This window comes from Phaethon aethereus (assembly GCF_964289735.1).
Source record: "Phaethon aethereus genome assembly, chromosome: 2".
In the NCBI taxonomy this organism is placed as follows: Eukaryota; Metazoa; Chordata; class Aves; order Phaethontiformes; family Phaethontidae; genus Phaethon; species Phaethon aethereus.
This window is the reverse complement of record NC_138582.1, coordinates 117258182-117285424: the sequence shown is the minus strand read 5'-3', so window position 1 is coordinate 117285424 and position 27243 is coordinate 117258182. Positions and strand designations below refer to the sequence as shown.

General features: G+C 37.5%; 1 protein-coding gene across 5 annotated transcripts in view; it reads left to right on the top strand.

Moving 5' to 3' along the window:
* NT5C3A (5'-nucleotidase, cytosolic IIIA) overlaps positions 1-21918 on the top strand; it is a gene marked incomplete at its 5' end in the record, with an annotated part of 28870 nt that extends 6952 nt beyond the window's left edge. Inside the window, 10 exons of one of the 5 annotated variants that reach the window (XM_082015519.1) lie at positions 8691-8841; positions 9221-9327; positions 16195-16293; positions 16721-16790; positions 17500-17546; positions 17948-18033; positions 18287-18376; positions 19691-19853; positions 20325-20525; positions 21294-21918. In XM_082015519.1, coding sequence (XP_081871645.1) covers positions 8691-8841; positions 9221-9327; positions 16195-16293; positions 16721-16790; positions 17500-17546; positions 17948-18033; positions 18287-18376; positions 19691-19853; positions 20325-20525; positions 21294-21395 — 1116 coding nt within the window. In that variant the 3' untranslated portion in view covers positions 21396-21918. Of the gene's footprint in view, positions 1-8690; positions 8842-9220; positions 9328-16194; positions 16294-16720; positions 16791-17499; positions 17547-17947; positions 18034-18286; positions 18377-19690; positions 19854-20324; positions 20526-21293 lie in introns of those variants that run through there. The other 4 variants (XM_082015520.1, XM_082015521.1, XM_082015522.1 and 1 more) reach the window with 4 other exon arrangements.
* Between the last annotated feature and the right edge of the window lie 5325 nt (positions 21919-27243).

Genomic DNA, 27243 nt, shown 5'->3' with positions numbered 1-27243 from the left:
GCATTTCTTGGCCACTGCCTGACTCCAGGTCAGACGCGTACAACTGAACTGCTTTTGCATGCAGAGGGGCTAGAGCAGCAGCTACGACTCTGCTACCTATCAGATGCTCAGCACTGAAATTTGGCTGATCCCATCACATGCTAAGTGCAACTGAGAGGTGGGAATAGCTCACAACTACTCTTCCTGGCCTCCTTTCCTAACCAGCGTGCAAAGAGATATAGGGCCAGATAAAACTGGGCAAGAGAGTTGGGTAAGAATACCATTGTGGAGGATGTGGAAAAAGAAAGTTAGGACATGAAGTCTAACATTTCCCCTGGCCTTCTTGTGTGTAGCAGTTGATCTGCAGTGACTGTTTCTTCCTGGGCAGAGGCCTTCATATAGCACTTATGTTGACCAGTTGCTGGGTGTCAGCTGTTCTCTCTTACCCGAAAGTAATCAAATCACCAATGTTCAGCTGCTGTAAAACATCAGAGAACTTACAATGATTGCAGTAGGTATATTTTTAGTCCCATGTCAATCATGACGCAGCTTGACTGGCACTGCGCCATTAAGTTGGAATCTCTGGCTGCTGTGTTGGTCACTTCTATGTTAGGTTATTTGTGACTGTTTAAGAAAAAAAAAAATTAGTGCTTATTCAAAGTCCACTGGATTTTTCTAATTTGGCTAATCCCTGTATCAATGGAGTATTTTACTTGAATGTTAAAAAAAGACGATGCATTTTTCAGTACAAGTGGACATATGCTTAAGATTGCAGCATGCAGGTCAAAGAAGACACCATGTTTAAATACTTAAGATAACTATATTCCTTTTGTTCAGTAATGCCACAAAAGAATACAGAACTGCACTGACTTATCTCAGACAATAATTACAAAAATAATTTTTAATAACATTTCTATAAATTATGTAAGTAATGCCTATTTCTAGAAGGAAATGTGGCTTCTGCTTTCATATATGCCAACCTTTTAAAAAAAGTGTTAATGTATTTAATTTGTAATTTATTTATTTTTTAAAGGGATGGGGCAAGGCCCAGACTTGGACTCTGAAGATTCATTAAATAACTGAATATAGAATTTCAGACTACTTGAGCTGGTTTTGCCCCAAAGAAAGATTCCTGTTCAAATGTACTTCTTCTTATGTGTTTCCCCACTCGTTAGCTATAGCTTCCTTCCTGCATGCTTATATAAAGAACTGTTTGTCTGCTTTGCAGGTTGGATCACTGAAATAATCCAAGTTTATTTGTGCTTTTGTTTTTACCTAAAAGTTTGGTTTACTCCACCATAATGCTGACAGAATGAATACCACTGAAACGTACCATTAACCCTGCTCCTTTAAAGCTTTCCCTCTTTGTTGGAAACTTATCAGACTGAAAGTGTAATTTTTGTACTTGGCCGTTATTAACACAACACTTATTATCCTGGATTGTATCTATCTGCCTCGCAACATAAACCAGTTATAAGTAAGCCTCAGTCTGGTCTGCATGTTACCATGGAAAAGTTGTACGTGAAACTGAAGGGTAGGAATTAGTACAAAGCAGTAGCAGTATTGGTACATTGGCAGTAGCAGTAGTATAGTAGAAAGTATAGTAGTGGTAATATTACTACAGACTGGTTTTGAACATGTCCTCTCTTACTTCCAGAGGGCAAATACACTGAGCTATAAGAAATAAGGAGCATCCAGTTGCATCTTTGAATGGATCCAGCAGTCAGAAACACCCATAAAACAATGAGACACAGAGGCAAAAGAATCCATCACACATCAAGTCATCGTGCTGCCTGTTACCTTTAAAATAGGTGTACGGTAGCTGTATTTCACTGTTAGACTTAATGGATTTTTTTTTTTTTTTTTAAAGAAGTTTGAAGAAGGATCTGTACTCGAAGAGATCGTAACAGTTAAAAACTTAGTTTCCATGTGTAACTTTAATTGGAATATTATATTAGCACTACATTCTTCTATCAGAATTGTAGTGTCTGGTAATGTATTGTAGATTAAACTTTGCCCTGCTGACTTTGCTTTCAAACTGAGTCCCGCAACTCCACCATTCAAGGGTCAGAGTTTATTTGATCTAGATACAGCATTCTTAGGCTTAGTAAAAAAAAAAATCTAAGCAGATGTTTTTTTCTTAGAAGCAGATAAGAGAAGAAGAGAATTAGCAGCAATTGATTTAGTCCAGGCCTTGGGCTTAATGCAAATTCCATTCTAGATAGTGTTACATGGGACGCTTCTAAGGAAACAAGCATTTGTTTTAAGTTCATTCAACACATGTGCATATAGATACATACAGGATATTTGATTATAAAAAGTATACATGCAAATGTACAGTTTGGGGAAAAAATAGTATAGGTCATCAAAATTATGTTACTATGTGAGCTTCTGCACACCTGATAGCTAATTCAGAATTTATAAATGTACCACAGTGTCTACATACTGCTAGTTCTTAGAATTCTATAATGTTTGCCTCAGTATTTTGAAGAAGGATTAGTTGTACCAACAATCACACCTGTAAGCATTCTTTCAGTAAGTGTTAGATTCTGTGTAACATGAGAGGGAAGTGGATCTTTCAGTTAGCCAGACTCCAACATCTATCCTATTACCATAGCAGTATCAAAGGAAAATGAGAGTACCACTCAAATTCCAAAATTCCAGTTTGTCAAAAATGAATTTTCCATATCTGTGCTCTCTGAAGAAGATCTGGTAGGAAAAAGGAAAGATGGGGTAAAAAATAAGGTACTCAAAATTAAACTGAAGAACTGAATGAAGAGCAAATGATTCTCCCTGTTGTCACGTGTTACAAACAGGGAGTCTTCACTTACCTTCCATGAAAGGTCTTGCCTGATACAGATAGTATCATCTGTCTTGCAGTGGTCTGTAGCAGGGGCCCAGGGAAAGCATAAGAATGGGGCAAGCCATCATGATTTTTTTTCCCAGAATGATTTCCCAGCCTCCAGCAGCTTGTATTTCAGAGGCAGTGTCTGTAATTTAAGATTAACTTTTTCATGTTGTTATCCAGTACCTTTTTAAGGCTGTGTAAACTTACAGTATCACCAGAAAAGAATTCCACATCTTACTAATTTACTTAATTGTGTGACCTGTAGCTGACTCCTTTCATTTTTTTTGAATGTGCCTCCTGTTAATTTTAGTTGATGACCTCTGCCTCTTACACAGGAAGAGATAGTGAACAGTCTTTACCTATTAACCTTTTCTATGCCATCCAGTCATTTCTTTTCCAGGCTGAAGAATTCTATTATATTCAATTGTTCATTGTATGGCAGCTTTTCGTATCGTGGCTCACCCTTACTGCCCTTCTCATGGCCTTTTCGAGTTCTGCTCTATCCCCTGTAAAGTAGGGAAACCAGAACAGCATTTGGTGTTTAAGTTGCAAGTGCATAATGGATTTATAAAGAGGGCTATCCAGAAAGCATTGGTAAGAATAGGCACCAGTGAAATATAAGTATGAAGGCCAAGGAAAAAGGCTCAGTTTTCCTCTGCCCTGAATTGAGTGATTGTCACAACCTTGATTTCTTCTTTCAATTCTAGTGCTTTGGAAGCTATTTGTAAAATATAAGCATAATGTAGTAACTTCTTAGTATTGAACTGAGCTTGCTTACATTTAGAATATTTTTATATTCTTTTTTTGGCAAGGGGAGGAGAGGAATGGCTAAGAAAAAAACATCAGATTGTATTCTGGGTCAGGTAGGATGTCAGACCAGTATTTCCAAGATATGTGGTTACTGACTGAAGATCACTTAATCATTTCCAGATACGCACTGATTACTAAACAATACATAACTTTTTTATTTTAACCTACCAGTTTCAAAGGTTAATTATCTCCAAAGTGAAGGAGTGGGAGCAAAGCACAGAAATTAGGTGACTCCCCTAACATACAATTGGAAGCAAAAGATGCCTGCCCTGAGCTGTATTCGTTCAATCCCAGAATCTTCAGAACTGGGTCTTTATGATTTGTAGCCCATATATTCTCCCAGAAAGAGACTGAATTTTTGCCTGGAATAATAACTGACAGGAGGAGATGACATGAAATACTAGAAATTCAGGCCCTAGTTACTGTTAGATCTTCACAGACTTCTATAGAGGATTTGAAATATTGCATAAAGTGTTGAGTTCTAGTACCACAGTTGTTACAGTTCTTTATGAGTTTTATAATGTGTAACAATACCTCTGTGAGAAATATGACTTTGATTAATGTGTAAGTTCATCAAAACCTCTTACCCATATGTTCTATTACCTGGACTTCAAGATACCAAATCAGCAATGTATGTGGCTTGTCTTCATTCCTACTTTCTTGTAAGATTCAAAATATCTGTTGATTTATCACTAGCAGAGAGATCAAGGTGCATAAGGGACAATGACGCTGTAGTATCATTTACTCTTTCATCTGAACAATCAATTCCATATAGAATTGCAAGTCATGGCTTCCGACATGTTTCAAATTGATGTTAAAAACGCTATTCATTTTAGATTTCCAGAACTGCAGAAACTGGTTTAAAAAAAAGAAAAACACAAAAAACCTCTTCTAATTCTGACCTCATAGATTTTCATAGAGTAACCACCTTGAGACATCATTAAACCAGAGTAATTTTTCTTACTGCATGTCCTTAACATAAGCTAATCACTGTTCTTGTCCACTGCTTAAAACCTTTGCTTAGTCCTAATGAACCTGATTATCTTCCCCATGCTTAAAACATGCACAGTTATCTTGCTGAATTAAAATGTGTCTTCATGTAGCCTTATTTTTTTAATGAATGACAGTGGTTTTATCAAGATGCTGTTTTTCAGTGAGGGCAACACCATACTGATTGTTGTCTTAAACACAGGAAGAATAACTACTTAAGAAAGTTAGCTGTTCTTTATACATTTGAGTCTATGTGTTAGCACTAATAACTTTATGTGTTCGATACAGTCATAAATGGTCAGGCTATAGCTGGTCAGCAGTTTTGTCTCGTAAAGAAGATTGATCTCGTGATACAGTATTTACCTCCTCTAATCTGTTCTGTGCATGCATTTATTTTTGCCTTTTTAAAATATGATAGCTGAGTAGAGAAAACAAATTCTCAGCTAAAACAGTACTGCTGAGTCTTAAAACGGTTCAGGTTAAGACCCTCACCTTCTTAGCCTGTGTCTTCTCTGGATTTATCATAGTTTAATGAATTCAGTCTTTAGTATGTTATTAGCACTTTTCCATAGTAAGTGTTGTTCAGGCTTTTTCTGTTTAAAGAATCTTTTACATTCCTCATGAGTCATCTCTACAATACACATGTGATTTCATATACAAATAATATTTCTGCATTGCATCCTGCCAGCTGTAAATATGGCTAGCATTTTTTTTACACCAAACCTGTGCTGGAAAAATAAGTGGTATCCAAAATTCCTGCAAGGCATCCTTCTAAACCTTTATTTATCTCAGCTTCATCAAACTGAACATTTATCTTATTTTCCTTGTTATTGTCAATTACAAATATAAAAAGTTGTTGCTGGAACCAGTATGCTGCTCATTAACTCAGTTCACTAGGGCATGAATAAAAATCCTGTTTGAATGAAATTCTTTTATGTTATGTTGGTTCCTTTCTTCTGCTTGGTTTTGGTACTTGAGTGCTAAGGTTCAGTTAGCTTTCCCTGTCTTGTGGAGATTACATCAAGTAGTCTGCTTTGGAAAATATATACTAAGTAGTCTTACTACAAAAGCAAAATTAGAAAACAAGTACAGTTCCTTAATGTTTAAAATTGATCCCTGCAATAAAACAAGGTATTGCTTAAGTAAAGTTGGACAATATGCTAGATATACAGGGATATATTCAAAGCTGTGCAGCTGAAGTAGGCTCAGTAAACAAGAATAAAAGGCAGTAAGTTCATGAAAAGCCATTAGCTAATGTTTCAACTGTAGACAGGATTCAGTCACCTCTAATTTTTGTAGCAAATGTTCTAATGAACAGAAATTACTCTTAAATATGACCTCTTTCTTGATCTTTAAAAGCTGATGTCAGTTTAGTTGAAGTATTCAGTTTTTTACCAAAAAAAAAAAAAAAAAAAAAAATCGGCTTACCTGCTTACATAACTTACCTGTGCTGTGTTCATTTCTTTCCACAAATAGGTGCAACTTAGGGCAGAGGTGTGTAAGGACCAGTAGAACCAGTTTTTCTTAGCTGCAGACTGAAACTTCCAGTGCTTCATACCCTCTGAGAGCATCCTGAATCTCTACAAACTAAGTTCACCTAACACACCACCATATAAAGTTGAATGTTTTCCTAGTCTTATATGAATGACAAATCATCTGGTTTAAGCGTTGTTCTTTTTTTTTTCTCTCTCTTTCGCTGTGTAGAATGTTCTGCAGTCGAGAGATGGCCCTCAGCCAAAGAGAAAAGGTTAAAATGGAACCTATCTGTTGAAATAGCTATACCTCTTTAGTTCATGGTTCTTAAAATATATTTAAATGACCTTTGGTATTGTGAGAGTAGAAGTGTCATGCTGGACTTTGTTTTTCTCTCTTTAAAAAAGAACTGGTAATTTTAATTCATCTCTTACCAGAAGTTAAACAAGGTAAACAAAATGCTCAACTGACTCAAATCAGCAGTAACAGAACATGGTCAGTAGTAGCTATTGTTAGTTAATTGAAGTATTTGACACAAAGGTTTCTTAGAGTTGCAAAGACAGTCTTCCCTGTTTTGTAGATGAGGAGTTTCATATACGGCATTTTCATTAAAGTGAAAGTACATTGTTATTAGAGCTACGGTAGATGTTTTTCTAAGAATTAGGTGTTGGCTCTGTTAATGTTTACAGAAATTTTGCTCACGTCATTTTCTAGCTCTTTCACTAACACCGTAATCGTTCATTTAAAATGCTAATCAGTCTGGTATACCAGAAATTAGTCTGTAAAAGCTGGACTTAATTTATGCAACAGTTTTCTTCAATCTTAAATCATATGTAAGCTTTAAAAAAACCCCACAAAACTTTTTTCCAATTTTTGTGAAGAGCAATCTAACTTTTTTAAATTCTTGATAGCATTAAAATTGTTTTTTTCATCACATCTGTGCAGTACCGGAATACCAAAAGTCCAGCCCCACTGTGTCCCAGTATCACCTATATGAGGTTCACAAGATTCATTTATGTCAATACCATTGTCACCTTTGAAATACGTAAAAGCTCAAAGACAGGTACTTCGCAAATTGAATGTATAAAGTGATGGCTTTACCTGAACGTGATTTATCTAGCAAGTGTATTTTACTTCAGTGTTCATAAGACATCTAAAATCGGAAATCCAGCACTGTCATAAGCTACAGCTTTTTGTTGTGCAAATAATTCATATTTATTCAAGATACCACATTATACATGGCTTTCCCAAACGCTATTATGGAGATGCTATTAACCAAAAGCGTGCTAACCATGTTAAAATACTATAAAAGGTAATATTCCCTGTATGTTACCTATGACAACAGTGTACAAATGCTATAACAAGTATATTTAATGCAAGCTATGAATCCTGGCAAATACCAAGTAAGTTGGATTTACCGTATATAATCTTTGCAGGGTTTATGCGATACTTTGAACATAACCTTTCAAACGGTTTTGCTGCCCCAGGATACAGCAGACATGTACATGTACAAAACATGTACATTTTGGGGGATCTTGCTCAATTCTAAGAGGATGAATGTTGATGAAAGTTGCATGTTCTGTATCAGCAGAAGTATTCAGTGCTTGTTTCATTGGGTCAAAACACAGAAAGCACAACTGAAAAAAAAATGAAAGTACTTGGTGTAGGTCTGTGAATCCTGGCAGTTGGAATGTGGACACAAAACATGTATGGATCCACTGTACCATTCAGAAAAAGTCTGCTGATTTTTTTAACTGTAGAAAAACAGCACATCCTGCTTAAAAGGAAATTTTCATAACTAATGAATTTCTAGAGTCCTGGCGGGGGGGGGTGGGGTGTGGGGGGGTGTGGTTTATAGGTCTGTTGTTTTTGCTTCGTTCTGGCAGCCTGAAATAGTGATCATAAACCTAAGGCTGAACATGAATTATGGGATAAGTATAGGAAAGCTCGTACTGTTGCTATAGCAAGAGTTAACTTCACATGACACTTCCAAGCATTTACACAACTTCAAAGTGTAAATAAGATTAGACAATAGTTTCCTCATCCTCTCACAGGAAAAAAGATTCCTTCTAAATACATCTTCTGTGTCACCTAGTTACCGTCTTTGATCAGGCAACATGCCTAATGACAAACTTGTGAAAGCATGTTGAGTCGCCTTGTGTCTCAAAAATCCTGACAAACAAGCCTCCTTGATTTCCTGTTTCGGTATCACATAGATAATTAAAGTCAAAGCAAAGATGAATAAATTAATTAATTAATTGGCTACTTCTACACAAATAAATGTGTGCTCCCTTGCAAACATTAATGAGACCATGTCAATGAGCTGGAAGACATTTGTGGCACTCTGCAACAGGAAATCCTAAAATACTTGGAAAGATTTTGTAAAAGGGTTAAAAAGTAACAAAGTAGTAAACGCCTGCTTTGAAAAATAAGTGCCTTCTTCTGTTAGAGCAGTCCAAATTTGCCTGCTGCATCCATGAAAGCTGTTCATTCTGTGAAGGTCAAAGGTTTTGTTGTTGGTACACCAGCTGATCATCTGTAAGCCTGTCAGGCTGTACTGCTGAGCATAACAAACTGCTGTGCATTGCTGATGTGCGTCACAGGACCCTGGGGTTTTGCATGGGGATTAGTCAGGCTGTATTTGGAAACGCCCTCAACTGCACTTTGTGCTGCTATATTAGTGTTTCTCAAGCAAGAGGAATTTTCTTTTGCTTCTGCAACTGCTCCTGCAAAACCCTCTGGTAAGTGTGCATAGCTTCTGTCAACAGTACTGACTGTCTTCTGCCTGTGTTTTTAAGGCAGGGCTATGAGCTGAGGCATTACTTACAGTTGCTTATTGTGACAAATTGTATTTTTAAAATAAAAATTTGATAGCACAGAATGGGCAACAGCATTGAAAGAATAAATATATTTACCAGTTTTTATTGAATAGGTTAATTCAATTTAAATGTTCCTCTACTTGTAAATATGTATTAGAGTAGTCTTAAGTGTGGGTATTTTGAGAGTGACGTAGCTACGTACCATGCATGTCTGCTTTTATTTCTATACAGCAGGAATAGCAAAGATCACATAATATAGCAGACCAATTCTTAAAAGGATTTGGTTGGTTTTTGTTGGCAGCCTGTATGCAAGCCCTGCGTCTCTGGACTCTGCTTGCCACCTATGCTGTTGCAGTAGGACAAAATCAAGGACAGAAGAATCAGGAGTGCCCTAAGCTCAACGCACAGGTACTCTCCTTTAAAAGCACAAGAGGAAACGCTGTTGTCATGTTTTCTGTGAACGTGCTCTCTCCAGATTTTTTATATGGGGTTTTTCTTCCAAACTAAGTATCAGAATCCAGCACATTAAGTGTAAAAAGATGTAAATAATTAAGCAAAATAAAACAGGGAAAATTATTTTTAGTACGCATCCTATTCCATTTCTTAAAATAGCTTAGGTAGTGAAGCCAGTTCCAGTTATTTCATATAACCTGTGCTGGGTATCTGGTTTTGCAGCATGTTATCAAGCAACTGTGAAGATACTCAATGTTCCGTTGTTTCATTGCAGTAATAATATTTGCCTGTTTACCTTTTAGATAAGTAGTCCTAAGGCTATTTCTTGGCAAAACAATCAAAAGAGTAATTTGGTAATTACTAGTTACTAACAATTTCTTACCATATTTGAGTTTACATCGTATGAATATAAAACACATTATGTTTTTGGTTCTGGTAATTTTAATAAATATCTGTCCAGAGCTCAGGTTATGCTAGCAGACTGCACGATCACTAGTGCAGTTCTCCTGAGTGCTGCACATGACCGATGTGACTACACTCGCATCTAGTAGCTTTTAATGTTCCTGTCTAAAAGATAAGACTACTAACAGCTGGGGCTGCTAAGAGAAACCTCTATTGCACTCATGGACCGAAATTCAAATTTTCTGAGTTAAAGCCTAAACTTGCTTTATGCATACATGAGCATATAAACACATGTAGCTATATATGAGCATATACAGATGGAGGAAAAGATACGCACACACTGCCTTTCTGTGGTTTTTGTTACGGCTTCTCCACTTCTTGCAACTCATGCATTGCAATTAGCAGAAGTTATGTAAGAAGCTTGCATGCTTTTCAAAAGTTTTTTGGTAAGCTTTGTTTTCTAGAGTAAGTAGGTGAAAGTAATGTTTTATAATAATATCAAAAAGAAAAAGGGAGTGGAAAATAAGATGTAAATTAAGGAGCGTTCTCCTTTTCTTTATAATTTCACCAAACTGTTACTTTCTGACACCAAGAACACTGAAACCAATTTTCTGTAGCTTGCCAGGGTATCAAATTTCACAGCTATCACTGATGCCATGCCCTGCCTTTTTTGGTACATATCCATAAGTAAGTATATGTGATAGCTACTCTCAGACCTTGGAATTGAGCATTTGCAGTTCCTGAAATAAATGTCATTTATTCTTGGTTTATACTCTTTCACCTGGTAGCTATCACCATAGACTAGAAATAAAATTTACAAATAATTGAATCCTATCCATTTTATCATTTTGATTTGCGTTTTCCTTGTTTGTAAATAACTTTAATAGTTCCCTCTCCTTGCAAGCCCACCCTGGTGTGTCCTCTATATCAAAAGTTAATAGGTTTGGAACTAGGTCTAAGGCAGGTTTACCAACAAAGTAGAAAAAAAGAAATTGTGTGATAATTGAAGTTCACATATAGTCAATTGCAGCTGATTCTTATTCATTGTCTTACCACTTTTATGATATTATGGTCATCTGAAATTTCATGGAATATTTTTAATACATTTGTAAGTGTGAGTAACAGTCATTATTATTATTATTCAGCGTTACTGTCACCTAACAAAGTACTGTATCAACCCTTGAGAATTATAAAGAAGTTCCCTTAAAATTTTATCTACCCATAATGCAGGGTGTTTTCTTAGCAGTGATTTTTGGGAAGCATCCATACTAGATTAGTCTTTGTAAAATAAGAAAGCTTTGTATTTGCCAAGCAGTGTAGGCTTACAGGGTATCAGTATTAAAAATACTTTGCCCCTTTTTTTTATGTCCTTGGTCAAAGCATTTCTTAGCAGACTTATGATGATAACCTCTTGTATTTTTAGTTATTACTAGTAATATTTCAGGCTGCGTATCTAGATTTGATTGTGAAATGAGCCATATGTCCATGTAGTTAAGAAAGCAAGTCATTCATCAGCTTGTCCTTCCCAATGTAAAATTACAGATAGTGAAAACAACAGGTCCCACAGTCATCCTTTATATGAAGTTTCTTTGTATTAGCTACTCTTCTATTGGACATTATTTTTTATGTTTATTTTTAATTTTTTAATCATAGGGACTTACATTGTTTTATTGGGTAGGGAAGTAACTGCTCTACTTCCAGCACACAGTGAAGTTCGGTATAATCTTAACTCCAGAATATGACATTACACCTTGTGCACACAATCAGTTACTAATTCCCTAGGATACCTGATTGGAAATGCCTACTATGGCATCTGTGAATTCACTTAGATACCTGCCTTTCATTATAGTGCTTATCACCAACTCTTGTTTAATAATCCAATAGACACAGCATGCACTTAGATATACAGTTTCAATTATTAAGAAAACAATATCTATAAGTAGCACCCAGATACAACGTAAAAGCAGCTCTGTTTGCAATTTTGCTATCCAGTTGTGTATAAGAAACTTTTATTTCAAAACAGAATTCAATATGTTCTTTCCAGTAAATACGTTTCCTCTTTATTTAACCCAGCTACACAGATGCATGTCTCATGTACTAAATAGGCTTGTAATTTTCAGAGCTATCTTTGTTGTAAATGACCCATTCTGTGGTTTGTAGGACTGGGGGATTTCCAAACCTGCGTGAATCCATTACTGTTCATTCATCAAGGTATGACTATAACGTTGTTAGCTGCAAAAGAATTTCCTGCCTGCTTATTCCAGTTACCTGCTGTCACAGACGAGCAGATCTTTTTTTCCTTTTCATAAATCAAATTAAGCTCAATCTTTAAAATAATCTTTTTCAGTTTTGTTCTCCTTGCTTCTTTTTGAAAGGCTCCTTAAAAATGTCAGAGACTAGAAACTTAAATGTATTTGTGGCCTGTGTGTATGCCAACCACAAGTTACCTTTGGGAGTTGTAATCTTTTAACATGTGTTTTAAAAGAGATACCGGTCTCTGAGCTATTTCTGTAACATATAGAAGTCCTTGGTAAGAAAGCAAAACTCTTCTCACACTTTTCTAAAATGACAGAATAAATAGGGACACTTAAGTGATTCAATATGATATACCTTCAGATGTCACAATGAAATATTAATTCCCTTTCCTGTGCTCATATAGTTTTAGTCTTGTATGTAGAAGCTCCTTGCTCTGAAAAGCCTTCTTGCCTTTGTTAGCTCCTGTGGAGTATTTTATTTGGTTGTTTCTCCATATATGTTCTTCCCAGTCAAGTGGTGCATAAGAATTTTGGGCCTTTTGTGTATACTGAGTTGACTCCTAGAGCTCTCTTAAAACAATTAATTGAAAGACAAGGTTTATCAAATTGACTGAACTTTTCTTAGCATTTTTTCACTCTTTTTTCTTTCATCTGTCTTATCAGTTCTTTCCAACTTGAATCTGCTTGTCTCTTGCAACTCTCAGGAGTGGCAGAAATGCAACAAAAAACCAACAGCTAGACTGGGCAGAAGTGTAAGACATTGAAGGAGACAGTTTGCCATAAAACTGTTGACTGCTTATTAGACAGTTCCATTTACTTCTAATATAATAATGATAAAGCCTAAATAAAAGAATTGCTACTTAACAGTCTGTTGCAAATATGAATACAAGGAACTACTCATAGGCACAGTGGTTGTTTTGACTAACCATATTTGTCTGAGGCTTTACCAGATGCCATATCCATAATGAAGACTTGTTTTTGCCTATGAAAGTGCCTGTGATACTGAAATTGTCTGGGTTGTAGGCACTGCAGAACACTTTCCCCCGCCCCAAATTAAAATACTCTTCAACTGACTTCAATTCTTGTGTAAAAATGAAAGGTGTATTAGAAATAAATGAACCTTAGAAACTGAAATGCAGTAGGAGCATCAGTTTACAACATCAAAGCAGGAAGCTTTCATCATACTCAAAATCTTAAGCAATGTCTTATTTAACATCATCTACTGAAGTGTTTACTAAGGAGGTTTTTCCTCAGGTTGTTTCAAAAACTTACAAAAGGCCTCAGTCTGAAATAAAACAGTAGTAAGCTATTTGACTTTCCTCATAGTCTCCTCTCTGCTCTTTCCATCTTCCCCATCTGTTCTGTTTAAATCAGTTATATTAGGAAGTCTGTTCCTTAGCATCTAAGTAAACTAAATAAGGATTGAACTACTTCTTAAAAAATTACACATTTAGATTTCACTTTAAGTTTTGCATTCCAAGTCTAAAAATACATATATAATTTGCCTCCTGAAAGTCAAAGGAATCGGATTAGTTAATTTACAGTGAAAAAATTTCAAAACAGAGTCGAATTGCTTTATCTTTCATTATAGAGAAAAAATGCTGTATACCCACCAAACAAGTGGTAAGGTTACTTTTGTTTACCAACACTGTATAACATACAAAAGAAATACCATAAAACACCTTTAAAGAGTTGCAGATTGTTAATCTTCTCAAAAGAGTAGGGAATTCTTTAACAGCTATTTCTCAGGATTTTTTTTTTTTTAAACACTCATTAGCTTTCTTAATGATTCCCAGTTTGGGATGTAGCTGATAGTTGAAAGCCAATCCTAATGTACCTTTTTTGAATTTGCTGTGCTAATAAAAGTAACAAGGCACTGCAACCACATAGACAACTATCTTGGTTTAGGAGGTTCCATTTTTACAGAATGTCTTTGCCATAGGATGGCAAAGGAAAACCTTCACTTTTCCAAACTGAGTGAAATGAATCTGTTGTTTTCTTTATGAGACTTATAAAGCAAAGTAGTAGTAAATACCTTGTCATGACTTAGAAATTTTTGGTAAGATATTCTGGTATGGGTAAATGTTTTGCATGGCTGGAAAACCTTGGAAAATTATCAAAGACTCGTGATTAGGGGTTTAGAATTTAGATTTCTGTTTTCTGTTTTCTGTTTTCATCAGTGTCTTTGAGGATATCAGCCAGAAAGTAGCAGTAAGCATACTGGGGATTAGAATTATTTGTTATATTAAAAAAAAGGAAGAAAAGATACAATCCAGCAAGGCTAAATGTAAAATTTAGCACTTTGTGCAACTACTTGTTTCTGCCTAGGACTAATTTTTAAGAATATGTGGTCATCACCAACTGAATTTGAATCATTATCACCATATTGCTGCTAACAAAGTAAGTGTATTCAAATGTATACGCAAAGATACTATCGGAAGACATGGAACAAAGTAGCCCGTCAGCTGAGGCCTGAAAAGAGCAGAGCAGAAAGGTTATACCCACAGTTACGGATGCTGTGTTTCAAGAACAATACGGTTCAAATGGATGGGCCAGGACAACATCAAGAATTGTCAGAGGTTTAGAAAACTGTGCTTTGCAAAAGAAGAATTAAAGAAATTGGGATTCTTTAGTTCAGGAAGAAGGGAAAAATGTCCAAGAGTACCTATGAAAAAGAATAATTTCTTCCAAAGTGAATGACCTAAAATTACAGTAAGGAAGACTAAATAGAGGTTAAGCAAACTCTTCTGAACGTAAAGATGGCTGAGCACTAAAGCACGTGGTTGAGGAAAGTGAGCAATATGTGAGTGAAGGTTTTCAAGAATGAGTTAGACAAGTATCTGCCAAGGATGATGTAGCTGTAATAGTTTGCTCCTACCTGAGAGCAGAGTGGACTAGAGCCAATATTTAAAGGTACCTCCAGCTCCTTCCTCTCCCTGACACATAAGTGTCTTTTCCATTACAAATGCATGTGTTTGCAAGACTTTAAAATGTCATCTTTTTCTTAAATGATAACCTAATTGCAATTTGACTTCAAGCTGGTTATTACTAATAAACAACAGGATTAGTAGCATCAAGAGCATGAAGAAAGAATGTTGTGTGACATTAACAATTAGTGATATGAGAACGGTGGTTCCAGAAATACATCTGGAAATAGAAGCAGCTTTTTTTTTTTTTAAATTAGCTCATTACAGCAAAGATTAAATGCTAGGTGTAAGAAAAGGAAAGCTGAATGACCAGAATGTGAAAAATGTAATTCCTAGCACTGCATCATCTCTGACATTCTATACACAGAAAGTAAAATTTATAAATGCCCATGTAGATAGATTGCAAATGTCTGATGCCTTTGCTTTAGAAAAAGTCCATACATGATTATAAAGGAAGAAAATACATACTAAATTTTTTCATTTCTGTCAATAAGTAGTTCTTTTACCATCTCTGCAAGGTTGAAGAGAAACTTTTAGTGTAAGCAAAGGCTTGGGGGGGAGGGTGGTGTTTGGGGAGGGGTGGGGGTTTTGTGTGGGTTTTTTTAAATTTTTTACCAAATTCAACATTTATCACAGTATTCAAGAAATAGTCTTTATTCAAAAGGAGTATGTGTTGTGATAGCATGTGTTATTTCTGAAGTGTGCAGTAAAATAGGTAATGGAAAATGATTGATGGAGGGTTAGGGAGCGGGAATTACTATATAGTCTTCTTGTATTGGAGTACTCAGTTGACACATGTAGCATTCTCATCTGTATCTATGTTGAAACTTTAGGGGCATATTAATTGCACAAAGAGCTAGTTTTAAGGTTCATCATCTCCCAGTGACATACTTAAACCACAAGGTGATCCCATATGTCCTGTTTCTATATATCACCCTTATTTCCTACAAATACAATTATCTTTTCTGTGAGTGTCAGGTCATTGAATAATTTGATGTTAGGAAAGGAAATAAACACAGATGTTGAAAGCCAACAGAACTGTATGCAGTCATCAGTTAATACATCCAGAGTATTTTCTGTTTCTTCTTACTCTTAGCTTGCCTTCCTGTCCTGAGCATGTTTTGATGCCACATGAAACTGTTTATAAGTGCAGAGCTACCAATCTGATGCATAGCAGGTATTACCTAGTAAGTTTTCCTCTGTAAGTGTATGTCTGTCTGTGTTCTTACTCTTCATAGATGCCAGAATTCCAGAAGAAGACTGTCCATATTAAGGACCCAGGGAGAGTAGAGGAGATTATTTGTGGCCTCATCAAAGGTGGAGCTGCCAAACTTCAGGTAAACATAGTAGAAGGTGTAACCAGTTTGGAATGAAAGCATTCATGTGATTGTTGCTCTATGCCAAAAAAATTTAAGAATCTATATATATAACAGAAATCTCCAAAACTTAGACATCTGTTCAGTCTTTTAATAGCCCTTGTTGATTCAACTGTAATTCAGCCAGACAGTAGTTAAGTAAATGATACAAACATAAAAGCTTAGTAATTTCAGGAAATATTCTAACCAAAGGAATTAGAAAAACAGTTTTTCTAGAAAAAAAAGTTATTCTTATGGGATATTCTGGCATATATTACAATAGTTCAATAAAATAGGGAGATTTCTGGGACATATGCTACTCAGCTGCACCTGTTGTTGATCATTCATCCATTCTTTATTTTGTCCCTCCATGTTGTAAGACAGTTTTGCTTTTTCTTTCCTTAAATAGATTATTACAGATTTTGATATGACATTAAGTAGATTTTCCTACAATGGAAAAAGATGTCCAACTTGTCATAGTGAGTACTTTTTTTTTTTTTAATATGGATTGGTTTGTTCACTCCTTTTAGTTTTTCCTAGATTTTAATTTTCTATTCAATTTATTCCCTAATATGTGAGATTTTTTATTGACTTGTTACCTAATGTGTACAGCCTAATGAAGAAGTATTTTAGTGACTGTCTATATGCATTTTTCTATATATATATATTTCAATCACAATCTGTGTGAATTAAAATCAGATAAGTTGTGATTCACAATTAAAACATTAAGTTCTGAACTATAAGATATTAGTGGCTAGATCTGATAGGGTTGACTTTTATTTTGTAAGAGCCCGCAACAGTCCTGATGTCGCAAGAACCAGACAGTAAACTCCTCAGAATTCTTGATATTTTTATCCTGTAGCCTTTGAGAACAAAGATAATCCATTTGTTAATGAAGTGGGAATCCTAAAACACATAGGATGCCTCATGATGATTTCAGAAACAGTTAAATCTCAGGAAACAGATAAGAGAGCTTGCAACTGTCCTTTTAATTCAGAGATGAGAGGACGGACAGTAATATATCTTCCTGCTTATGAAGAAAAATGTGCCTTTTACTGGTTTCTGGTAAGAAAAGTTCTGAGGAAACATAGTGGTATGTCGTCAGACATTGTCATCTATGCCATTTACAGTGTTGTAGAGCAAACTATACCATCTTGTTTAACACTTTTTTTTTTTCCACCCCCCCAGACATCATTGATAACTCTAAGCTCATCTCAGAGGACTGTCGGAAAAAGGTAAACAGAAAACCTACTAACTGTTGGTTTGTTGTACAGTCAACTGTTATTATTCCCTGGCTGTACTGTGTGTTGAATTATGCAGCGTGACAAGACAAGGGATACTTTCAAATCCTTAAAACTCTCTGAGCTTTCTCACTGACTGCAAGTCATCCCATCATAAATAGAAGTGAACAGAAATATTTGTATTCTTGATAGTGGCATGAAGTTCAGTTTAACAGTATCCGCTTTTTCTTCTTAGATATATTTACAAGCTAACTCTTTGTTCAAAAAGCATTTCAGATTCCATTTTATCTAAATAATGTAATTAGAATGAAGAAAGTTATTTTGATTGCTCAGATCAAATACCAAGTGTGATTTTATAAAAATGCATTAAACATCTGGTGATTTTTTCCCTTCAGTTATTGCAGCTGAAAGAAACCTATTATGCTATTGAAATTGATCCAGCTCTCACTATTGAAGAAAAATATCCATATATGGTAGAATGGTAAGAGACACTTCCATTTTTCACATTGTACTAAGATCAGAGTAAATAAGTTTTTAAAAGCAAATTAATGGCAGTAATTAGCATTTAGCTAACATATTAACTGAATTAATCTCTCTGAGTGTTGTGCAACAACTGGTGTTGCTTTGCTGTTAAATTGAATGATCAATAATTAACCATACAGGATGCTTTTCAAGATTTAATGAAAGGTGAATCTTGGTAACTAATTTCGATGCATTTTTTGTTTATATTCTAGGTACAATAAATCTCATGCACTACTCATTGAACAAGGCTTACAAAAGGATAAGTTTGCAGAAATTGTAAGGGAGTCTGATGTTATGCTGAAGTAAGTTCCTTTTGATTTCAACAACACTGATTCGGACCATTTTCTGTATATTCTTACTGTGTGTTTTCAGGGGAAAAACAAACAAACAAACAGAAGCATTCCTTAGCATGTGACACCGTAATCTTGGAACACAATGAGCTCTTCATGCCCCCACTTTATTCATATTTTGTAGCTAAATGCTTACAATGATCACACTGTATTACACTACAGATCTTTAAAAAAAATTTTTTTTAAAGTTTGAGCCCCTTAAACTTAATTTCTGTAGACTTTCATCCTCTTGAAATTGCACTCACGGCTCTTTTTTTGTAAGGGGAATGTAGAGTTCAACTTTGTTCCTTTAAAAAACATTGCCTAGAATAGTTCCATCTGAGAGAAAAATGCAGTGACTTGAGGAATGTGTTTCATATGTTGTATTAAATATTGTTCTTCCCTTATGGCTAAAGGCAAGTTTAAAAGCCAGCAAAATCCTTGCTTGAAATGTGCTGTGGCTCCCATCTCTTTTAAAGTTCTCCAAAATTGTCTGTAAATTTTGAACTACTGAAACAAGATGTTAAGACTTAATTTGTGGAAGTGTTTGTTTATCATACTAATTAAATTCTTGTCTTTTGCAAAACAGACAAGCACAGTGTCTCTGACTTTTTGAACGCCTAGGTCTGTGTGGATTGAGCCTTCATTCACAGGCTAAAATTCCCTCAAAAATTTTCATCATCATAATTTTTTCTAAAAATGTAAAATTCTACCAATCAATGCCTGTGTGAAGAAGGGGTATAGAGCTAATGTTACCTTGTTCCCAGAATACTGTACATGGGTTTGATTGGGTACTGAAAACTAAAAAGCTTTTAGGAAAGAGTTACAATAAATGTTTTCAGGATTTCAAAACAAAACAAGATTTGTTCTATGGTAATAACCCTACAGAAAGTCAAATATTTAAGCAAGGAAGACTGAAAGGAAATGTACAGCCTGATAGTAGTCAGAGAGAGTTCTACTAGTTGTTTGCTTTTTCTGGGGTGTTTGGGGAGGGGGGAACTGTTTTTAAGTCTTTAAAGCATGATTAGGTGTTGGGCGGGGGGCGAGGGATTATACAGATCAATACCGAACAGCTTGATGCAAGAGTTTCTTGCCAAAACGATGTGCCTTGTGTTAGGTTGATGGTCCTTGCTAACCTGAAAAGGTGAGGCAAAGGAAATAATGTGAAATGCTCAGGGAGAACTAATTTTCTTTTCCAAAGATGATGTGAATGTCGTCTGAAAACTCTTGACTTTTCTTGGCTTTCTTTAGTTGAGATTTTATTTCTATTTACATCCTGTGTTACAGAGAAGGATATGAGAACTTCTTTGATAAACTCAGTGAACATAATATTCCTGTGTTCATATTTTCTGCTGGGATTGGAGACATTCTTGAGGAAGTTATCCACCAGGCTGGGGTCTACCATTCTAATGTCAAAGTGGTTTCCAATTTCATGGATTTTGATGAAAATGTACGTATGAAATAACACATTTGTATCAAACATGACTGTTCGTGGTATTTAGTAGCTGTTTATATATATGCTACAAGATGAACATTTTAATGCAACAGATGTAGCCATCTACCCTGCCATATAGAAAATTAGAATTGCATACTCAGCACTCCTCCAGGCAAAAAACAAGCAGAGGATAACAGTTCAAACACTGTTAGCATGGTGTGACTAAGATACTATTCATTTCCTTTAATAGCAACCTCACACTCAGTCCAGTACAGCGCTGCTACTCCTCCAAGCAGGGAGAATCACTGCCTGTCTAGTCTTAACAATGCTATTACAGTCATTACATTATTTAACAGTAATTTATCTTGTCCATCATTAGAGATTACGTAGTTCAATGTTAGGCCAAGAGTAATATCACCTATTTCATCCTAGATTGTATCTTGTCTATACAATACTAGAAATAACTTCAGTGGGTTTTTTTTATAGGGAATATTAAAAGGATTTAAAGGAGAATTGATTCATGTTTACAACAAACATGATGGTGCCTTGAAGAATACAGAGTACTTCAAACAACTAAAAGACAACAGTAATATCATACTGCTGGGCGATTCCCAAGGAGACTTGAGTATGGCAGATGGAGTAGCAAATGTTGAACACATTCTTAAGATCGGCTATCTCAACGATAAAGTAAGTAGCCTTATAACTTCTTGAACTTCGCCTGAGTTAGAAGTTAGAAAAAGGTTCATTAAAGTTAGAAACAGGTTAATTCTAATGAGCTTCAGATGTCAGACCAAGTGTTTGGCCCATATTTGTTTTGAGATTTCAAACATTATTCATGGATTTCTTGCCTTGAGTTTTTTTCTAAACCATAAGCTACAAAAACACAAATGTAAATTGCTTTGTTTTTTGTACTGAACTACTTCCAAAACAGTATTTTGTTGAGAAGCAAAATTCAGAGGCTAAAGAAATTAATTATCTTAAATTGCTGTGGCTCCTCCTGCTCCTGTCAATACCTGATTGATAATTGAGCAAAATTATAATCTTCCAAATAACAAATTTAGACAGAATCTCTTTTTTTTTTTGGCGGGGGGGGGGGGGTGGGACACAACACAGAATTGATTATTTGCTAAGTTTGCATTCAGGAGAGAGAAAACTTCAGTTTTCTATTTACCTCTGCCTTTCAGAAAGCTGAGGAAGTAGTTTTACTTTCAGTATCTTTGTGTGTGAGACCCTGGAATAAACGTGAGGTATTATATCCTGGAATGCGCACAGAGTTATGTCAGGCTACTCCCACTCTGTCATCCTGTGGAATTCACTCACAGGAGCGATACATATTTGCATGGCTCATTCCCTGAATTTGGTGGAAAGACTGGGCGGTACTTTAATGACAAAAAGTCTTTCAATAATTAATTCTAAAACTAAGTGAGTCTTTCTTTTTGTCCCTTCTGCAATTAGGTAGATGAGCTTTTGGAAAAATATATGGACTCTTACGATATTGTCTTGGTGAAAGATGAATCCCTGGAAGTTGCCAACTCCATCCTACAGAAAATCCTGTAAATTGCAGTCTCAAGTCACTCCATTCCTTCCAGGAGGCAACTGGACAGAAGAGCACACGTGTGCTATCTTAGATGTGTTTATTACTCATTTACAGAACTGTTTAATTTAATTTAAGACTTTTATCTTCATTTTGGTATTTTGAAATATATATGGTATCCATTGTCAACTAGAAGCTCCTTTTACTGCTCTTATGCTGTTCTTTATTGTCTCACACTCCTATTATAACTAGATTTAAATTGGATTTATAGATGTGATGAACTGCTGTTGATGGGATACTATGGTTCACTGTCTTTTAATCAAGCATTTCAGAGGAGCATTTTAGAAAATGTGGCTATTTTGTAAAATTGAAGATGTAAACATTCTGTGAATAAGCAGTGTGCACATTTGTGTTGCCTTTTCTTCTTTCAAAGAAGATAATTCAGTCTCAGCTGTACTTTGAAGAATCTTACTCATATGCTATAGACTTTCACAGAAGTTTTTCATACATATATTTTTCTTCAGTAAAAACGCTTTATTCATCCAATTCAGGCAACATGTTTCTTCTTAATAGATTTTTCTATCATTACAAAATATTCTCTATCTTCACTGTTGCTTTATCTCTGTGGAATGGGAAGAATGTTTTAAGTTACTACATCTGAGGTAAAGTTTCTCATCTTTGTACCAACAGATAGTTTCTCAAGCTAATAGTTCACAGCTATAACTTCAGCCCCTTTTCAGATTTTATTTTGTGTACTACTCCACTTCTAGCCTGCTGTTTGATGTCAAAGCTAGCATGGCTTATCTAAAACAATTTCTCTTGGAATTCTTAGTGAGCTGCTCCGGGCACAGAAAATGAAAAGAAATCTAGATCTTAATCTTGGATTTTAACAGTTGACTTTGCTGTTAATCTTGCCAAATCAAGTTTTCTTGGTACCAGCCCCATGCCTCAGAAGCACTTAAGAAACACCTCTCCAGACTGGCTTTAGGTCATATTCCCACTCTCTGCAAATTGTAAGCACAAGTATCAGTACAGCAGCTAGCTCTTCTAGCTTCGTTATGCTCTGTTTAAACACCTACTGAAGCTGCAGAAAGTGTTTCCCCTGTACCAAACATGGTACAGTACCTCTCAGCATCATGTACAGAACAGTATAGCTGAACACAGATGCAGCTTTGGAAGCTTACTCTGGTGTGTTGCAGCAGAAGTTAAAGATGGTGTTGTGACCCTGGTCCCAAGAGGTCTCAGCTGTACTAGCTCTATTCATTAATAAAATAGAGGCAATCGTACAACTTCCCTAACATGCAATACAGTCATTGTTCCCCTTTGCTTTCTTCTATACACAGCAGGAACCATACCATCTTCCATTTCCCCTGAGGAACTGTAATGAAATATGGGAGAGCCTCGATCTGCATTCTCTCCCAGCAGCAAGTAATACACATCTCAAGAAATGGCCTCTTTCCTGTCCAACCTGTGGTCCCTTATCTAAATTCTGACTCGGTAGCACCAGTCACATTTTTTTTCCAAATCAGCAGCCTTACATCTGTTACCACACCTACTGGAACTTTGCCAAGAAGGCAAAGATGGGGGGTAGTTTCCTTACCTCGCCTCTGCGCCCTCTGCAGTAAACTGAAATTGAATCATCCCTGTATTTTGAACGCACGGCAGAGGCTCGAGGCACAATCCGAAGCAGTGTGAGGATCCTTTCATGATCCCATTGCACACCGTGTGCCAGCGGGGAACGGCCAACCACAGGGACCTTTCAGAAATTCCAGCCTGCATCTTAACAGGCAAAGGCTGTTTGAGGGATGATGTCCTCCTTGTATACAATCTAGAGTCATGTAATTCCCTACTCCTGGCACAGGGGCAGCTAGATCCCCAGAAGCAAGAGCTTTAGAAGCCATCCATTTGAGCAGAAAACCTCTTAAACCATCAGACAACCAAGGAGAGGATAGCATCTTGGCTGCCTTCCATTTGAGAGCTGTGACTCAGGCGGCAGCAGACTGGAAAAGCCGAAAGGGCCCTGGCGGTACCAGTGACGGGAGGAGACGGGAGCAGCAGCTGCCTCAGCCCTGGCTTGCCAAGAACCTGTCAGCCAAAGCCAGAAGATGGAGAGAGCTTGAAAGCAGCAGTGACAGCTGCTGAGTCAGTGCCATCGAGAGAGCTGCTGTTCACTCTCTCGTTCATACACGCACACACACAAAACCAAGTGCCGCAGCTGATGTGCGACTGACAGGAGCAAACACTGGCTGAGGGGTGGATGCTGCACACAACCGTCTGAAGGCGAGAAGGACTTGTGACAGTGGGGCAGAGCAGGCGAGAAGCTGCAGCTCTAGGAGCTGCAGGGCAAGCAGCTGCCTGGGGTGGAAGGAGTTGCAGGCAAGGGTTGGGGTGAGCAGATCCCCTTGGAGCAGCCAGGGCCAGCAGCTTTGTACAAGTCCTCACCGAAGAGCAGGAGGAAGCATATTAGAATGTGCCAACCACAGCAGGACAGGACAGGCTTGCAGGCACCCCCACCACCAGGCCAGGAGGGGTGGGAAGGATGTTCCTCAATGCACAAGGTAGGCACTTTCTCCCTTTCCTCTCCTGCCTGGATGTGCCATTGAGCCAACCTTCACGCCCAGGCCCCACGGCCTCTCTCCCTGGCCCCGCCATTCGCCAGGGCAGGAGGGCAGGACAGTCGTATTGCAAAACTGCAGAGGGAGGGAGCAGCCTTCCGTGCAGTCATCTTCTGTCAACGCTAGGGTTTCGGCGCCGCCGGCAAGATAAGCAGGGCAATGTTATGTACGACTCCCCAGAGGATGTCAGCGCCAGCTGCCTGCTCGGCAGCGTTGTCTGCACCCCCCTGGGCATGGCAAGGCTCTCGAGGAATGTTGCAGCGTTTCCAGGGAAGGTCAGCAGACACAGTTTCTTTAACAGTCTACATTTTGCGTCTTAGGCACCTACAGAATTTACATTAGCTGAGCTAATGTCAAGGTCTGGGGCGTGCGGGGGAGGTTGGTGGGTTTTGTGTTTTTTAAGTGAGCAATCATGCTGGATCTTTTGTTATAGCTGCCAAATAAAAGTCCAAAAGGCAAAGGCCTTCTGCAAAACACAAAGGTGGATGCACTGCTTACTCAACCAGACTCCAGTTGCAAGGGGCTAATTACCAGGCATTACTCCCAAAGTTTACACTGGGACAAAATTTTCCATTTACAGGCAGGTTACCTTTGGAATGCAGATAACAGTTAAAATTTAGAGTATGTGAGAAGTGGGTGATAGCTCCACAGCATAAGATGTGTCAGCAACACACACTCTGGCACAAGATTATTCTGGCTTCAAGCATAATGGATTTCCCTGGCCATCCCAGCATCGCTGAAAAGTTGGGGGCAATCCCGATCTCTCTGTGTGGTGTTTCTGAGAGGCAGGAAACGGTCACACAACTTGTCTCAGGATTTCAGGTGAACTCATTGATCTTCCCCCTAGAATTTTTCCTCAGCCTCACCCAGCCTCACAGGAAGCAAGCCATCACTCCTTCAGTGCGATGAGGATCTCATTGTTCAACCCACCCACAATTAAAACAAAAACCAAATTAAAAAAACAAAGCGATGTAGAAAAGCACGTGCAGAGCAATATGGAAAAGGATTAGGCAGTATCTTTAAAACCAGTTACCAAAACAGATCTCCAACTAGATCTTAATCCGAGTTACTGAAATCAGTATCCAGCCTGCCAGAGCCCAGGTGCATCGGAAGCGATCACTTGATGGTTTCGAAACTACATGGACACTTAGAAGCCTTTGCCTTAGTAGAGGATTTCAGAACAAACAACTGTCTCTCGAGCATTTTTTTAAGGAAGATTTTCCAATCTCACCTCCAAGCAGATGGACAGTGAACTGCCAGTCACCAAATGTTCAGTGCGCAATGATGATGACTTCAAGAACAGGATTCTTGCCCTTCTGCAAGCAGGCAGGGAAGTTAAGCTCTCCAGCACGCTTTCTCCATTAAATCCTGTCAGTCTCGGGTTCTGTGTTAAGCATCTGCCAGAGCAGCTGAGCCATGCTGCAATCATCTGACAGAACCCATTTCCTGCACAAAGGGTATCTGCACGCCAAAAATTTACTTCTTGAAATGTCATACATGTATCTTTCTAGAAAAAACAGTTACTTACATGATCAACCTGAACCAGGAGATGTGATTTAAAAGACCTACATTGTCAATACCCTTTCATCATCTCTCATGTCCCTGCCAACCATAATTCTTGCTTGTATGGTAGCTACGGGAAAACAGAAGATGCACTTTTAGATAACCTCCACTTTCTCAAAATACCATCTTTTTGTCACTGGCCTGTTGGCTAGAATTAAGAATGGATGCTATCAGTCACCTCTCCTAAACCATGAACAAAATTAATGACAAACAAAATTAACACCCCAGCTACATCTTAAATCATCCTTCAGCAAGTCTAATTCTTACAACTGCCATCCAGATTCAGCATTCAGTTTTAGGAAAGAGATACTATTCACATTATGTCCTTCTGAATCAGATTCTAACTAGAAGCATTTTGCAACCCTAAAAGTATATTTCATTTATGATTCAGTTTGGAAAGAAAGGTATCGTACATTTCCCAGGCCATTTTCCCATAGTCAAAGGAGTATCTAAAGTTAAAAGCTAGGAATAAGAAAAAAAGTTAAGTGAATTTGTTACTTTTTTCTTCCCTCTATTCACAATATCTGTTCTGTCTGTAGCACATGTCCAAGGTCAAGTATTTGGGACCTTTATTTAGCTAAAAATGTTTCTTCCTTCCAAGCGGGTGTTGCAGCCAGCTCAAACGTCCTCGTACTGTCAAACACACACTAATAGTCCTGAACTGAGCCAAAAACTTGCACCAAGTTTGCACTAGCTAACGATACCATTTGTAAGCGTAAAGGAAAATCTGAGTATTTTTTCGCACAGAAAAAACCCCAAACATTTGAGTTCAACAACCACAACAAATGCAAACTTTAAGTTTGATTTTTTTAATATACTTAGAACATACAGAGTTATACAGCTGAAAGTATCTCAAATCAGGGCAGAGAAATCACACACCAAAAAATATTTATAAATACCTGGATTTTTCTGGGTACAGACCCATGTTCCTCTTCTCTTCCACAGAGCCTCTGACAACCCAGGAGGTAACTGCCAGGCTTCAGGGCAGGCAGAGCAGCTGCCTAACAGGAGTCAGCTGCCCAGCTCTGAGAATAGCACCTGGCTGTTTCGTTAGAGGAGCAGCAGCAGCCCCGTGTCTGGGGAGCCTCTTGTCAGCGAAACCATCCATTCTCATCCAGCTATTAATGACCCTTAAAGCATCAGCATCCATTTTTCTAGGTAAGTTATCTAAGAAAGTATCTAACTTAACTGAGATAAGATACTTGCATTCCCATTTCCAAAATGGCAGCCTCCAGACTCGGGCCGGATGAGGTGAGGGAGTGACAAAAACTTCCTCTTGACAGAAAAACATCATTTACAGAATCACAGAATCACTAAGGTTGGAAAAGACCTTTAAGATCATCAAGTCCAACCGTCAACCCAACACCACCATGCGCACTAAACCATGTCCTGAAGTGCCACATCCAAACGTTTTTTGAACACTTCCAGTGATGGCGACACCACCACCTCCCTGGGCAGCCTGTTCCAATGCCTGACCACTCTCTCCATAAAGAAATTTTTCCCGATATCCAGTCTAAACCTCCCCTGGCACAACTTGAGTTTAGATGGATCACAGCCTATGGAGCAACAGAATGAGAATTTCAGGTGTACTTACCCTAGCCAGAAGGGCTGGTAAAGTCATACCTGCTGTCTCAATCGCTGACGTGCTCTTCCAAAACAATCCAGCACAGTCATCTTGGGGATTACCAACTGA